Genomic DNA, 15,249 nt, shown 5'->3' on the forward strand with positions numbered 1-15,249 from the left:
AATGATTTTCGAAAAATCCCTAATAATCCTTCCAATATTTCGAAAATCCCATGATAAAATCCTCAAGATTTGATTGGGTCATCTTCTTGCTTAAATCTTTATCCAGGTGTATCAAATCTTAGATCTATAACCGGTAAAATTCTGCATATCTCAAAATCTGAAAAATAATATACACGGTATTATTTAAATTCTTGAGAAAAATTTATTGTACACGGTAGAATTATCCAATCTAAAAATTACAACCACTATCACGATAAAATCGAGATCTCGGATTTTACAGATTTGACCCACCTTATTTTTATTTTATTGAGCAGTGTAAGCCTGTATGTCACGCCCAAAGCCTGGACCTGCGCCTGCGTGACTGCACAATAATATCGTATATCGTACCGAAATTTTTCTGTACCGAAAAATGAATAACGATACCGTACCGAAATTTCGGTATGACATAAATTACACACCGTTCTTACAATAAAAAATTCGGTATACCGCAATTTCGGTACGTTATCGATATAATACCGTCTATAACGAATTTTTATTTAAAAAAATTGTTAATCTCATCACAATCACAACAAAATAATTTTATCATAATAATTTTTCGGTATTTCGATATATACCGAATTACCGAACATTTAAAAAACATATACCGATACTGTACCGAAATTTTTCGATATACCGTTAGTATCTGTATATGCGGTATATTTCGATATGGTATGCACGGTATACCGAAACTTCGGTATTTTTTCTCATCCCTATATCTGCATATGGAAACAATCAAATGCACTTTACTTGCTTACAAGCCAAAACACAAACAAAGATACAACAGAACAATGAAAATCTTTCAATAAACACAAGCTCAAACCGCACACAGTACTGAAGGCTGGCTCACTGCCACTTATTGTACATGAAGATATAATAGTAATCTTGCATGCTGAGGCAAGATAAAGTTTAATCACGGCAATTTGTCGGATGAAATCACTTCGGGTTGGGGCACATCTTCGGCATCGGCTGGCGCCAAAATCCATTCTCCCTTCTCATCAAGAATCATACCTTTGTTCTCCACCACCCACCAACTACTCGGAATCAAATTCTCGTCCTTTAGGATTCCACTCGACTTATTCACCAACGCCAAGCTCCTTTGCACCTTCAATTCAAACGCCTGTTTTACTCCATTCCAACCTGCCGCAGTGTGCAAAAGCGCTTCCAAATTATGCCAGTCCAAAGGATTAGTGCTGACCTTCAAATTTGGAGACTTGTTGTTATCAAGTTCCAGCTTAGTTCCGAGGCTTCTGTATCCCAGTATTTCAAGGGGATATTTAGGAATCAAATCTTGTTCGTTCTTGATGTGCAGAACTTTCAGATTTGGATACTTTTTCACTCTGTCCACGAAATTCTGCTCCCCCACATGAGGACAACAAAACACGACAGCCGCAACCGGGATATCGGTGATCCCGTTTTCCACGAGATCGAAAGCAGATAATGTGGCTAAACTACCACCAAGACTATGCCCTGTCACTATAATGCTCATTTTTTCGTCTTTATACTGGTTTCTCAGTTCTTGGATCTTTGACCTAAGCTGTGTCCTTGCGCTGAATTTGGTGAAAGAAGAATCAGGATTGCTCGAAACGTATAGTTTCAACCAACCGCCCATAACTTTAGGCACTTTTTCATCGACTTCTTCACTAGTCTCTTTGTGTAGCAATTCATCGATAGGCTCAAGCCTGGTGTTACCACAAACAAAATAGAAAATTAAACTAGCAAGAAAAGTCACGCGACTAATTTGCATACACTACGATTGCTGAAAAATCTCAATTTTTTTTACTAAAAGTAGCTATCACAAATGCCATAAGGCCATCTCCAACTCATATCCTCTAAAATAGATATCAGTGATCTCTATTTTTAAAAACATTCTCCAACCCATATCCTCTATAAATATTACAAAATACTCCATTTTTTTTCATTTTCAAAAACACACATATAATTATATTATGTATTATATAACCGAACTTAATTAATTCGATAAACATAATATAATAAAAAATCGACATTTAATTTTATTGTTGTATGTGTTTTTTAAATTGTTGGTGATGTCTTTTAATTGTTTGTGATGTCATTTAGTATTGTCTATTGTTTATCATCTAAAAAAATCACATGTTTATCAAGTTAAATAAATTAAATAGACAATAAGTGTTTCTAATAAATTATGTTATTAATTTTTGTGATCATTATCTTGTTTATTATTTCCATTTCATGATTATTATAAATAATAGACATATAATTAATTCATGAAAACAATAAAACAATTGAAATAAATTAACTAAGTATAAAATTCTTTAACATTAAAATTAATTAATTTGAAATATAATAATATAAAATGGAGCAAAACAAATACATAAAAATACAAAAGGACTATTTTGCAATTGTTATGATAGCATTTAAGTAATTTAGTAGAATCTCCATATGAATAGTGATCCTCCAAAAATGGAGGATCACTATTGTAATCTCTAAAATGGAGATTGCATTTGGAGTTGGGTTGAAACACCAACCCATACTCTATTTTGGAGATTTCCTCCAAAATAGAGATGGGTTGGAGATGCCCTACTTTTTCCTTAAAAACTTGAAACCACAGAAAAGATAATTCAACAAGTTAGCTCCTCGAATCAATTTGTGTCTTTGGTAATTTATCTATTATGATGTATCTCTGATATTCGTGAAGATGTTTATCAAACACAAACGTATTTACAAAAATTTCATAAATGTAGGAAAGAAATCATTTCATTCTTAAAACGGTAACTTTACCCATCAACCAAGTCATTCACCCACTCGTAGCCTCTGATCGTGCCACGCCATGCGATGTAGATTTCGCGGCGGCCTAAGGCCTGGCTAACTTCATCCGTGGTGACAGCAATATAACCAATCCAGTTGGATTCCCGGTCCCAAGAATCGTGAGACAGGGAATGCAAAAAAATGGCCTGGGCGAAACTGACTTCCGCGGTGGCATAAAGGAAAGATTGGACCTGATAATCGGAAGCCGATTCGAGCTTCACTTTCTGGAAAAAAGATTTCTTTCCGTACCTGCTGCTGCCCGCGTATTTGGAAAATTCGTCATTGTCGAAGGCGTCGTAGGTTCCTTGGCAGAAGTTGCCGCATCGGAGAATCAATTTCCGGAGGCTGAGGTTCAACGGATCGACAAGGCCTTCCCAGTCCTTGCTCCCTAATAGTTCTTCCCAAGCAGGTTCCACAGCCATGCTTAAATTATAGATCTATTATTTTGATCAGGAAACAAGATTTGCAGAGAGAGTGTTAATTTTAGGTTGTAGGCATGCATTCCATTCCATTCCATGTTGGGGTTTAAATAACGGTGATGCATGGCATAGTTGAGGACTCCGCATGAAATTAATTTAGAGTACGTACTCTGATATTAGACATGTGATTAATTAACGTGGAGGGGATCGAGCTGCAGCATTTGGCCGCGGGTCCGCTTTTATCATTCTCTGATTTAATCATAAACCATCATCCTTTTTACTATTTAAACTTTTCTTACGTACGATAAAAGTATTTTATAAATTGTTTAAAATATTCTCAAAATATATATATATTATTGGGTCAAGTACTTATACATACATATCTTCAATTTTCTATTATATTAATTACTGTTTTTTCATAGTTTGTTTTTATTTTATCGGTGAAATTTAATTATAAAATATTTTCTAAAATTATAAAAGAATAGAAAATGACAAGTTTACATGTCATTTTACATTTTTTTTTATCTTCAATTTTGTTTATATTTATTTGCATATGTGTAATATAGATTTATTCTTGTTAATTATATGAGTTATACATGAGAACATCAGTGAAAATAAATAATATTCGATGAGTTTAGTAGCTTTTGACGGAAAAATGTCTCAAAAAAATCCAAATTACTAGATGGAAAACAAATATTGACAAGTTGCAGTACTAAAATCTAAAACAAAGAAATTTACAAAACTAGAATTGTAATTTTCTATCAAATAAACCTCTTTTTTTTTTTTTTTTTTAATGTATGTGGTATATGTAATATGAATACATGCATCGATAAATTCTACTAATCCTCGATATAATATTTTATTTAGCAACGGTCTTTGATATAAATGATAGAAAAGAAAAAGGACCAAGTACTATATGTTTTCCGAGATCGTTAGGTCAAAAACAGTTTAGACTGTATGTATTTGGATCTATAGCTAGATCCTTTTTGGATGAAATTAGTTAAAAACACTGTATTGGATGATTATATTGTTATTTCTTTGCATTTATTTTAATCACGACTTCTAACGCCAATGATGGAAACCTGTGCATATAGTGTACGAAAGTGACTTCTATTGGAGGCTCAAACCACAAACTATGATTTGATCATGTTTTAATATCCATTTGTGTACGTTGTTTTCAAGTCTTTAGTTTCGAAAAGAAGAATTCAAAACAACACCTGCAAAATATTTCATATGTTTAGCGTAGAAGGAATTAACCGATATTCAACTCAGTGGAAGAGTTATAAATTTCTTTAGAAAAAATAAAATAAAATATGTGTCTGTCGAAGGTCACCGATTTCATGGGAAAAAATCCTAGCTAGCCTACTGCATATGTACATAAATCCATTGCCCGACTCCTGCCTATCCAGCTTTCTGAAAGCTCTATAAAAATAAGTTCGATGACGACGTTGTCCGAAATGTGGACCAATTAAGTTCTATATGGTAATTAAATCTAAAAACTGCATGCCTTTTGTTTTTGTCTTATCTATATATGTGTCTCGATGTACGTACATTGGGACGACAAATTAAGCTGCCCCTCTCTAAGATTAACTGTTGTAGAAAACATTCTTTTTGGAAATGCCAACATGAAATGATTACTTTATAAATAAAAATGAAATTATTTAGTTAATAGGTCGTTAGAGTATGTTTACATATAAATATTTCAGTATATAAGTGAATTTAGTTTATAAATTCATAAAGAATTCGGAATATCATTAAAAGGGTGAAAATCTCACAGGTTCCAATATTTAACATTAAATTTGTTGCGAAATCAAGTGTTTTCGACTTTACCAAAATCAGTAGTGCGTAAATCGCTCTTCCAACATGGTAGGAGAATGATTGATCTCCAACAATCCTTCTCCCCAATTCCCATTAATTACATTATCTTTGCAATTGATCAAAATCGAATACAGGACATTGATTATGATGATAATAATTGTAGGATCGACATTGATCGCTTTAGCAATAATTATAGCTCGTGGTATTGGTGAAACTTCAATCTTTTATACAGTACAATAACTCAATTAAATATCACGCGTCAATCACCTCATGCAGGAGAAATATATTTCCCCAACATTTTCCTCTAATTTCTCATATTTATTTTTACTTTTTTTTATTTGTTTAACTAAATGTTAAATTCCTACATATTCATCCAATTTTTACTTTTTTATTTCAGAAAATGAAATGGTATGCAGTTCTAATTTTTTTTTTTTTGTTTTTTGTTTTGTTTTTTATATTGGATAAGAAAGAGTCAGCCGTTGGGTCAGCGGTTGGGACAATTCCTAGCTCTTGTTTTCAGTTATCTTTTGCCTTTTCTCTTTACCATACCGGTGATCAAAATGTTGCGTACGATGCAATAAAATAGTATGTGCATAATAAATTGATTATTATATTTTTATAAATTAAAATTCAATGTATTCTACTTATATTTTGTATAAGAAAAATTAATTACCTGAGAAATAAATTAGTGATTTTAAAACATACTATTAATGTTCGATCAAGAATTGAAAAAATTAGAAAATATAGAAAAACCACGTAAAAAGATGAAATGATAATCGTTTTATTATCATCTTGCCTAGCAGCATAAATAACATAGATATAGCTCCGACGACAATTATGTGGAAAGAGGCATTAATTTTTTAATGCAATTTACTGAGAAAATTATAATTTTAGTCATGTAAATCGAGATGTTTTAGATTTTAGTTATATAACTAATCAATACTTGTTAATTTTCATCCAATAGCTTTGATATTTTTTCAATAAGCTAATAAATCATCGAATATTGGTAACACGGAAAAAAAAACTTTGTTTGCCTTTACTAATATTTGACTAATTCAACATCTTAAATTAAATATGGTTGTTGGAAATGCTACAGGCCCATACAATTTAATTCAATTAAGATATCAGAAAATGAAAGGGCGGTTGTGAAATTTCGAAGTTGCCACAAAATTCCTAGTAGTTACCGCATCGAAGACTTATATATTTTGTAATGAGTGGGTCTCGTGTAAGACAGTCTCATGGATCTTAATCTGTGAGACGGGTCAACCTTACCGATATTCACAATAAAAAGCAATACTACCTTTTCATGGATGATCCAAATAAGAGATTCGTCTCACAAATACGACCGTCTCACACAAGTTTTTACCTTTTGAATATATACAGTGATCTTTTCTATATATCTAAATAAGGAATCATTCAGAAAATGCTTTAATTTTTTCTAGTTCTTGAACTCAGAAAAAAAGCAGTGAACGGTAACACTGTTGGACTTGGCATTGTCAAAACGGTTGCGAGGATCAGTAACCTGCGACAACTCATCCAGCAAGGTGGGACGCATTTTGATGGGTCGCAAAATTATGAACTCAACATGTTTATTTTATGTGATAGGGGTAGGCGGAGTGGTCATACCTCGCGGACCTAACCAATTTTGTGTTGAATTAAGGTGGGACAAGGCAGGCCTGCCCACATTTAGCGGGTAAAGATGTTACTAATTAACCCGAGTAACTTATTTTATGTGACTGTCGGCCATGGAACTGCGATGAATTTGGTTTTGACAACAAAATGGACATATATATTTACATCATGAATTTACTCACACATGCAATTTTATATATATTCTAAGGCAATATATGACTGGAGGGGTTTAAATGGTGAAAGAGACGATACATGATAATTGAGCACTCTACGTGGAAATTTTGGGTACATTGATTAATAGACATGTGATTAGCATGGAGGGAAACCGACGGGGGTCCAATTGTTTGTTATGGCTTATTTTTTGTGACAACTAGGAGATTGAATTATTATTATAATTTGAGGTTTTGGTTTCTTGATATATGATAGTATATTGTACAAAAAGTTACTGTCTGACGGGTTTATATCTGTGAGACGGGTCAATCTGATTCATACATATCATGAAAAGTAATTATTTTAATTTTTAGCATGAAAATTTATTATTTTTCATGAGTTAGCTCGGATCGCAAATCCATCTTATAAAATTGATTTGTGAGATGATTACAGAGAAGTTTTTGTGTTGGACAAACTATTTCGTTGCGGAGCATTATTTAATCATAGTTACGTTAATCATAAAATAGGGTAAATTTAACAATATCATGCCAATTAGATCCTAGCTACATCAATTTTCCCTGAAAAAAATCAATAAGTTGCATTATTTGGCTAAAAGAACCAAGAATATGTTAATCGCTTGGAATTAAACAGCAGCAAAACAACTGAGTATCAAATAATTTACGATGCATTTTTTAGGTTTTTTTTCTTCACATTTCCTATGTATTTCGAAGCCATATTGATGTTCAAATTATGCACATGATAGGCGGCGTGTAAAAAATGGTGGCGTAGCTTTGTTTGGATAAAATAAATTAAGCATATTTCTAATAAATAAGACTAATTATAATTGATTGATTTGATATGTATTTAAATTTTAGTCAATTCAAATTATATGCTTCGAATTATTCCCAAATTGAATGAATCAATTTCTCTATCCTACAAATACAACATATATGGCCATGGTCTTATTAAGACAATAAATGTCGTGTCCAATCTACCTGTTTTGATCGGGATTCGGGACGAAATAATTTGTCACTGTAAAAGATTGGTGGAGTACAAATGGAACACACTGGTAAAAGACTTTTCAAAGCTAGAATGCAAATAGAATGGACCCAAAACCCTAGTTGAACGAAATAACATTAAAAACTCCCATTTCCCCATGTGTCCTTCCAGTATTTATTTTTCGGGAAAATAATTTTTGGTCCATTGAAAATTTATTTATCTTGGGTTTTGTTCTACTAAGTTACTAGATTTTTTTAGTGCACAACTTGTGAATTTTTGTGGTTTTTAGTCCTATTTTGCTTGAGTTGTGACATTATAATGGAAAATAATGACGTTTAATTGCACTAGAAAATACTGATGTAACATCGGAATTTTCTAACTTGTTCGTTGTCACGTCAGTAATTAGAACAAAATAGCTGAAATTAAAAGTTAGTGCATGAAAATTAAATTTTAATCTTGTTTTAAATTAAAACGCTCATTAATATTTTAAAATATCGAAAAACGTAAGCATGTCGTTGTTGTACGTTGTTTTCAAGCCTTACCCATGCAAAATTTATATATTTTTCTATATTTTTTTTAAAAAAACATAGGCATTAAAAACGTATAAGTTTTACAAACTGAACAAGTTGACACAAACCACGTAAAAAGATAAATGATAATCGTTTTATTACCATCTTTCTTGATGAACGGCGTCAACAGAATAGATACAGCTCCGACGACAATTTAATTATGTTGAGATACATTTAATTGGTTAAAATAAACAGTACTCTTTTCTATCTAAATAATGAGTCATGATTCAGATGCTTTAAGAAAAGTTGATTTTAGGCAAACAACTAATTAAAATCTTGATCTATAATGGGATTCTTGAATTCAAATTTAGCAAAAGCAATAAGAATGGAATTTCATAAATTTAGTTTGATAACAAAAAGGAATTCGAATTGCGATTTTAGTCATCTAACTTGAGATGTTTTGATATTTAGTCATGTAACTTGTCAATGTTTGGTTTTCATACACTAACTTGGATTTTTTTTGGTTTTATTCTTTTTTTAAAAACCGCTAATTTCTTCGAATATAAGAATATTATTTGTATAACATCAATGACCTTCTATTTAGCTCACATAGCGGGAATAAACTTATATTACACACACCAATTAAATAAATCTAAACAAAAACAAATGTGAAAATAAAACAAAACGACACCCATATTTCAAAATGAGAAGAAAAAAGTTTGTCGTTTCCTTTTACTTTTGCTTCAATAGATTTTACTTTGTATAATATAGATTATATTCTTGTTATGTGAGTCATGCTTGAGATTATCGTTTCAAATTATAAGCAATGTGTGATAGATTTAGTGGTTTTGGGTAAAAAAAGAGCAAAAAAAAAAAAAAAAACCAAGTTAGTGATAAAAACCAAACATTGACAAGTTACAAGACTAAAATGAAAAAGAAAGACAAGTTATAGGACTAAAATTACAAATTTTTCGCATGTATATTATTAGCTGAATTACAGATGATACATGCTGTTCAAACCAGATGATACATGCTATTCAAACCACACAAGACCAAATCAAACCAAACAAGACCAAACCAAATAATACACCCACACTCGACAAGATACTTTGCAGTACCACATTTTTTTGCAACACCCAACTTATTGGTGCCTTGAAACACCTTATTCCACATAAAGCATACTTGCAAGTACATTACAACTTGTGGGCAAGAAAATTCAAGACAGTCAGCCCTCATTTCCGTCCACGTTCTTGAATTCGGGTTCCGGCTCGTCCTGCACCAAAACCCATTCTCCATTCTCATTGCGAATCATCCCTCTGTTGTGCTCCACCCACCAGTGAACCGGGATCAAATAGTCATCCTTGAGAAGGTCAGTATCCCTATTCGCCAATGCCAAACTCCTTTTCCCACTCCATTCAAACGGCTTGTTATCCCCATTCCAACCCGACACAACGTGCAACAGCCCCTGCAAATTATGCTCGTCCGCGAAGGTCTTCAGGTATGGAGATTTGTGTTTATCAACTTTCAGCTCGACTCCAACGGCTCTATATTCCCCCCATTTTGTTTGGGGAAACGAAGGAACGTTATCATGTGTGTTCCAGGTGCGGAAAACTTTCAGATTTGGATACATTTCCACTCTGTCCACGAAAACCTGATCCCCGACATGAGGACTAGCACTAACGACAGCCGCTACACGGATATCTCTGATCCCATTTTCAACGAGATCGAAAGCAGATAATGTTGCTAAACTAGCACCAAGACTATGCCCTGTTGCTATAATGCTCAGTTTTTCGTCTTTATACTGGTTTCTCAGTTCTTCAATCTTTTTCTGCAGCTGCGTTCTTGCACTTAAGTTGGTGAAAGTCGAATCTGGATTGCTCGAAACGTACATTTTCAGCCAACCAGCCATAACTCCGGGCACTTTTTTAGGGTCCTTTTCACTAGGTACCAACTCTTGGGCAGAAACAAGACTTGTGTAACGATAAATAAAATAAAAAGTCAATCCATATAGTAAACAGTTACGGCATAAAACAGCAATATTATGACATTCCAAATATCCTTGGCAAGCCCGTTTGTTATTCATAAAAAAGACAAAAACCTCGTGTGTTCCATGAAAACCCTCCTCGATTTTTTTTTTTTTTTGCAAAATAAAATAATAATTATAAAACATTGATATACAGATATTATAAATATTTAGTATATTTGACGTATATTATTAAAACCAAAACTATGGTTAAACAATACAACAAAAGTATGCAATTTTTTTACAATTCATTGATTTCAAACAAAGTTGAAAACAGAAATAATAAAAAAATTTAAAATATTATAACAATTAAGTTAGAATTTTGTTGAATTAATTAATGAAGTAAACTAATAAATAACAAAAATAATCACATCAAGAACCCTCAATAATTCCTAAAAATACTAAATTCAAGTGAAACAGAACCACATGATATGAATTTTCTAGACAAAAATGAAGATACCACCAAAGAAAATGCAGCCTAAAAGCTTAAATCACGCCGAAAACAAATAAAAAAAATTTGTTAAACCATAACTTTATCACAATATCTAATTTTTATTAATTTATAAAGTAAATCAAGATTGAAGGTTGAAGTACCATTAAAATTCTTATAAATAATAAAATGAAAAAAGGTTACAATAAAAATACATAAAATATTAATTGCAATCCGGTATCTTTGAGAATTAAAAATTATATGATATTTCTTATAAATAATTAAATGAAAAAAAAATCATATTTGTTACTTATTTTTATATAATATTTTATAAACATAATCTAAGATGCGCTCCGTCCTAGCTTAGAGTCTATTCTTGCCTTTGGCTATAGGATTTCTTCTTCTAGGTTATCTATTTAAAGGTATAATTCGTGGTATTCACAACGATTTTAGTACACACGTGCTAATGCGACAATTTACTTTAAAAACAGATTAAATTATTCTCTCATTCGTATATATAAATTTTTCATTCGCAACACAGGAAATTTTACCCTCGATCTAAGTCATTCATCCACTCGGCGAATGTGACTGTGCCACGCCACACGATGTAGATTTCTCGGCGGCCCGAGGCCTGGCTAACTTCATCTGTTGTGACAGCTATATAGCCAATCATGTTGGAGTCCCGGTCCCAAGAATCGTCCGACTTGGAATTATTAAACATGGTCGAAGGGGAGACTAACTTCGTGGGGGCGTAAAGGAAAGCTCTGACTTCATAATCGGAAGCCGATTCAAGCATCACTTTCTCGAAAAAACTTTTCTTGCCATACCTGCATGGGCACATGGAAGATGAGATTTCAAGTGATGCAGTACACTTGTATATGATATTTTATTTTCAGATCAACTATACAAGGAAAATAACATTTTCAATGCATATACATTAACTCTAATCTTTGAATTCACAAGATTTATTCAAACTTCCTAGCTAAAGTTGTAGCACATAAATGATTTCAACAATACCTGCTGCTGCCAGCGTACTTGGAACCTTGGTCATTGTTGAAGGCGTCCATGGGGGCTTGGCTAAGGTCGCCACAGTGAAGGACAAAGTTCCGGAGGCTGAGGTTCAATGGGTCGATAAGCCCATCCCAGTTCTTGCTCCCCAATAGCTCTTCCCATGTAGGTTCTGTAGCCATCCTTAAATTGTGAGTATAATCTAATGTAGCAGATACCAAACCAAATTTATATATCCGACCTTTTAAGTTTCGATCGGCTCTTCAGCCATCCTTAAATTATTAATATAATTTAATGTAGCAGATATACCAAACCAAATTATAAATCCGAACTATAAGTTTCAATCGGCCACTTAGTTTAACACCTTTGAAAATGATTAATATTTCTCTCTCTTAGGTGGTCTTTTTTAGCAAACTATTTATTTAACACAAATTTTAGCACGATTAAAATCAACATATCAAATAATTGAGGTATAAAATATTGTAGATGATTGATTCATAAATATCATTATTGCTTGCATATACAGCCAATATTTTTTTATGTACTCTTATTAAAAAAATTGAAAAATAAAAATTTTATAAAAAAAATTAAATTTTCTGATTTTAAATAAGTTGTTTAGATTTTCTTTGATAAATTTAATTTTTCGTCGGAAAAAAAGAAATAGGGGGACTAAGAAAAGAAAGATATATTTTTAAGATTCTAAAACTTACATCAAAACTCTATTTTATCTCAATTATGACTTATAAATATATATATATATATATATATATATATATATATATATATATATATATATATATATATATATATATATATTTATATATATATATATATATATATTTATATATATATAATAGTGTTATCTTCAAAAAACACCTACACATACCACATGATAGAAATGACATCTAAATATATTCTAAAATGTGCTTCGTTCATTGATTTTTGATAAATTATTGTGTGTTTGGATTTATTTAATTGGTAGCAGTTGGGTAGTTTCAACTTCACTCAAATAAAAAAAGTATGAAAGATATATCTCATATTTATTTATTTATATCTCATATTTGAAAATTTGAAAATAAAATATGTTTCACTAAATTAAATGTCGCCAACCCCACTTTTAAATGTATAATATAGATAAATATGATTTTTTATAGCCGTCCTAAATTATATTTATTCAGTCAATCTCCACGCATTTCATATGGATATAATCAGGTTACTGCAGAATCCATTGCCTGAATACTGCTTCTGCAAACGTATTTAATTTCTCAACCGGATGAGAGCTCTGTGACATTATTGTTGGAGGATATATTATATTTTTTGCCTTGTAATATACACGTACGTTTTCTGTTTTTAGCTTTGTTCTCAAATAATTCATGATTTTATTTTATTAATTTGTATATATTTTTAAAATTATATAAGTTATTTTTCGACGAAATGCATGTCGAACAATAGATGGTATACCGTTATCATTTCCGAAATCACATCAACACTCTAATGATAAATGATAAAATTTTAAAAAAAAAACACACATTAGTTGACTTAAAATGAAAAACATTCAAATTACCGAACAAAAAATGTTATTTTGTATGAAGTCTGAGATTTAAGACTGTAGCCAATTAACATGCCTAAATTTTGATTGTTTTGTGTATATATAATTTTAACTCAAAAAATTGCAGAGATAGTGTAAATTTTATCTTTTGAGGGCGTGAAGCTGTGGATTCCATGGCTATGGCCTGTGGGGTTTAAATAATAATGGTGGAAGAAATAATGCATGGTAAATAATGTTTAACAGCGATTTTTTTTTTCCTGAGAACCACGTGGAAAATATTTAAGAGCGGGGAAAATATTTATATTGTGTCTGTATATATATATATATATATAAATATTGTTTTTTATTAATTGTGTCCAACCACTATATATATTAATTGTGTCCAACCACTATATATTGTCGGTTTGTCATATAATTAAAGCACACAATATATAGTTTTATATATTTCATCTCATTCAATAGCTGTTTGTCAACTTATAATCGATGCTTACATAAGTGTACATGATGAATTTGCAGCATACCAAAAAAATATATATAATCAATTAATAGTATCATGGCTGGTATTAATTAACAATGTTTTCTTCATATACACATATACCAGAGATAAACATGGCATAATGCATGTACATGCATGTGTTGTATTAATAGTTAATCAATTATATATGTTATTATTTTGGCTGTTTTTTAAAAAAGAATATTGTATGTTCCAACGTAGTGAGAATGAAAATCTAAATATGACCCCCAAGAAATGCAAATACCCAAACAATTTCGACTGATCTGGTTATGTTGGCTTCGATCTTAACGATAATGGCTTCACATATGGGAATAGATATATTCGTGGAGAAAACATGGGACATGATTCAATAAATTTCTGTGTGGATTGACCGACGATTTCGGTTGGGATTAATTCTAGCAAGCGGACTAGGTCAAGTTATAGTAAATGGACAGACGTCCAAGTATCGATCCCACAGAGACTATTATTTAATTACTAAGATTTAATTATTTTATTTAATCTAGGCAAACAATAATAAGTGATTTGATTTTTAATTCAACTACGTAAATTTTAAACTAAGTTATGCAAATTTAATGGCTAAATCGAATATCAGAGAGGCTTAGAACTTGGGATTTTCAAATTTAAATAGGATGACCGGGAACACACGACGGTAACAAACTTTGATTAAAATCATGCACTGGAATTATTTAACCACAAATTATTCAACATCACGATGCAATTCCCTGATTTAATCATAAATCTATTTCTAGAATTTATAATCCTATTTTTATTTAACAGTTCAATTATTTCTAATTGAATTTAATTAAACAAAAACGCATTTAACAATGAATGAATTACAGCTGTCGCCTACAATCGCACACTGAAACCGAATACTATTTCTAGTCGGTTTAACCGTGTGTTGATCAATATTTTCGAAGCTAAACTCAATCTGTTCTCTTTCGAGTCAAGATTGAACGACAAACATGCAAATAATTGGCCAGATTAAAAGCACGAAATTTATACGAATATTAATCAATAACAGGGAACAAGTTTATAAATCAAATACTTCAATGAATAAATAGAAATCAAACGTTTGTCCCGTATCATGGTCCCGATCACAAAAGAAAACTACTCCATAAATTCAAGACTAAAATCAAATTTAAATGTTGAATTCATGTCTGAAAATAAGAAATTAAAAAGAAGAGAGATTCTCCATGATGGCGCGCGGATCTTGCGTGTAAATTGCGTTGTCTTTCGCCCACGTTGTCGCCGTCTTTTCCGGGTCGCAAATCTTCCCTTCTTCTCCAAAAGTCGGCCGCCTCTTCGAATATTCAACAACCTCCTTTTTGTTAGGTTATTTTATTTTTATATCTCCCAAATCGCGAACAAAATCTTT

General features: G+C 31.6%; 2 protein-coding genes across 3 annotated transcripts; both read right to left on the reverse strand.

Annotated features, from left to right (window-relative positions):
- Positions 1-760: 760 nt before the first annotated feature.
- On the reverse strand, positions 761-3,324 carry LOC140812283 (phospholipase A1-IIdelta-like). 2 transcript variants are annotated; one of them, XM_073170517.1, is made up of 3 exons: positions 2,797-3,324; positions 1,677-1,718; positions 761-1,613 (listed from the first exon to the last, which is right to left on the reverse strand). In XM_073170517.1, exons 1-3 carry the CDS (start codon positions 3,243-3,245, stop codon positions 950-952), a joined length of 1,155 nt encoding a protein of 384 aa, XP_073026618.1. In that variant the 5' UTR covers positions 3,246-3,324; the 3' UTR covers positions 761-949. The 2 variants fall into 2 exon arrangements, with proteins under 2 accessions (XP_073026618.1, XP_073026617.1); XM_073170516.1 differs by having other exon boundaries at positions 761-1,718; positions 2,797-3,323.
- A 5,981-nt stretch (positions 3,325-9,305) lies between these two features.
- Positions 9,306-12,062, reverse strand: LOC140813107 (phospholipase A1-IIdelta-like). The gene is made up of 3 exons (XM_073171538.1): positions 11,821-12,062; positions 11,355-11,630; positions 9,306-10,320 (listed from the first exon to the last, which is right to left on the reverse strand). The coding sequence occupies exons 1-3, from the start codon at positions 11,991-11,993 to the stop codon at positions 9,576-9,578; spliced, it is 1,194 nt and encodes a 397-aa protein (XP_073027639.1). The 5' UTR covers positions 11,994-12,062; the 3' UTR covers positions 9,306-9,575.
- Positions 12,063-15,249: the final 3,187 nt, after the last annotated feature.

This window comes from Primulina eburnea, chromosome 14, assembly GCF_022965805.1.
Source record: "Primulina eburnea isolate SZY01 chromosome 14, ASM2296580v1, whole genome shotgun sequence".
In the NCBI taxonomy this organism is placed as follows: Eukaryota; Viridiplantae; Streptophyta; class Magnoliopsida; order Lamiales; family Gesneriaceae; genus Primulina; species Primulina eburnea.

Bases quoted from the DNA above. Each gene is read 5' to 3' on its own strand.
- LOC140812283 (XM_073170516.1), bottom strand. From the start codon at position 3,245: ATGGCTGTGGAACCTGCTTGGGAAGAACTATTAGGGAGCAAGGACTGG. The intron at 1,719-2,796 runs GTAAAGTTACCG...TGGTAACACCAG, and splicing joins GTGAATGACTTGGTTGATGG to GCTTGAGCCTATCGATGAAT.
- LOC140813107 (XM_073171538.1), bottom strand. From the start codon at position 11,993: ATGGCTACAGAACCTACATGGGAAGAGCTATTGGGGAGCAAGAACTGG. The intron at 11,631-11,820 runs GTATTGTTGAAA...GTGCCCATGCAG, and splicing joins AAGTACGCTGGCAGCAGCAG to GTATGGCAAGAAAAGTTTTT. The intron at 10,321-11,354 runs GTAAAATTTCCT...TCGTTACACAAG, and splicing joins ATGAATGACTTAGATCGAGG to TCTTGTTTCTGCCCAAGAGT.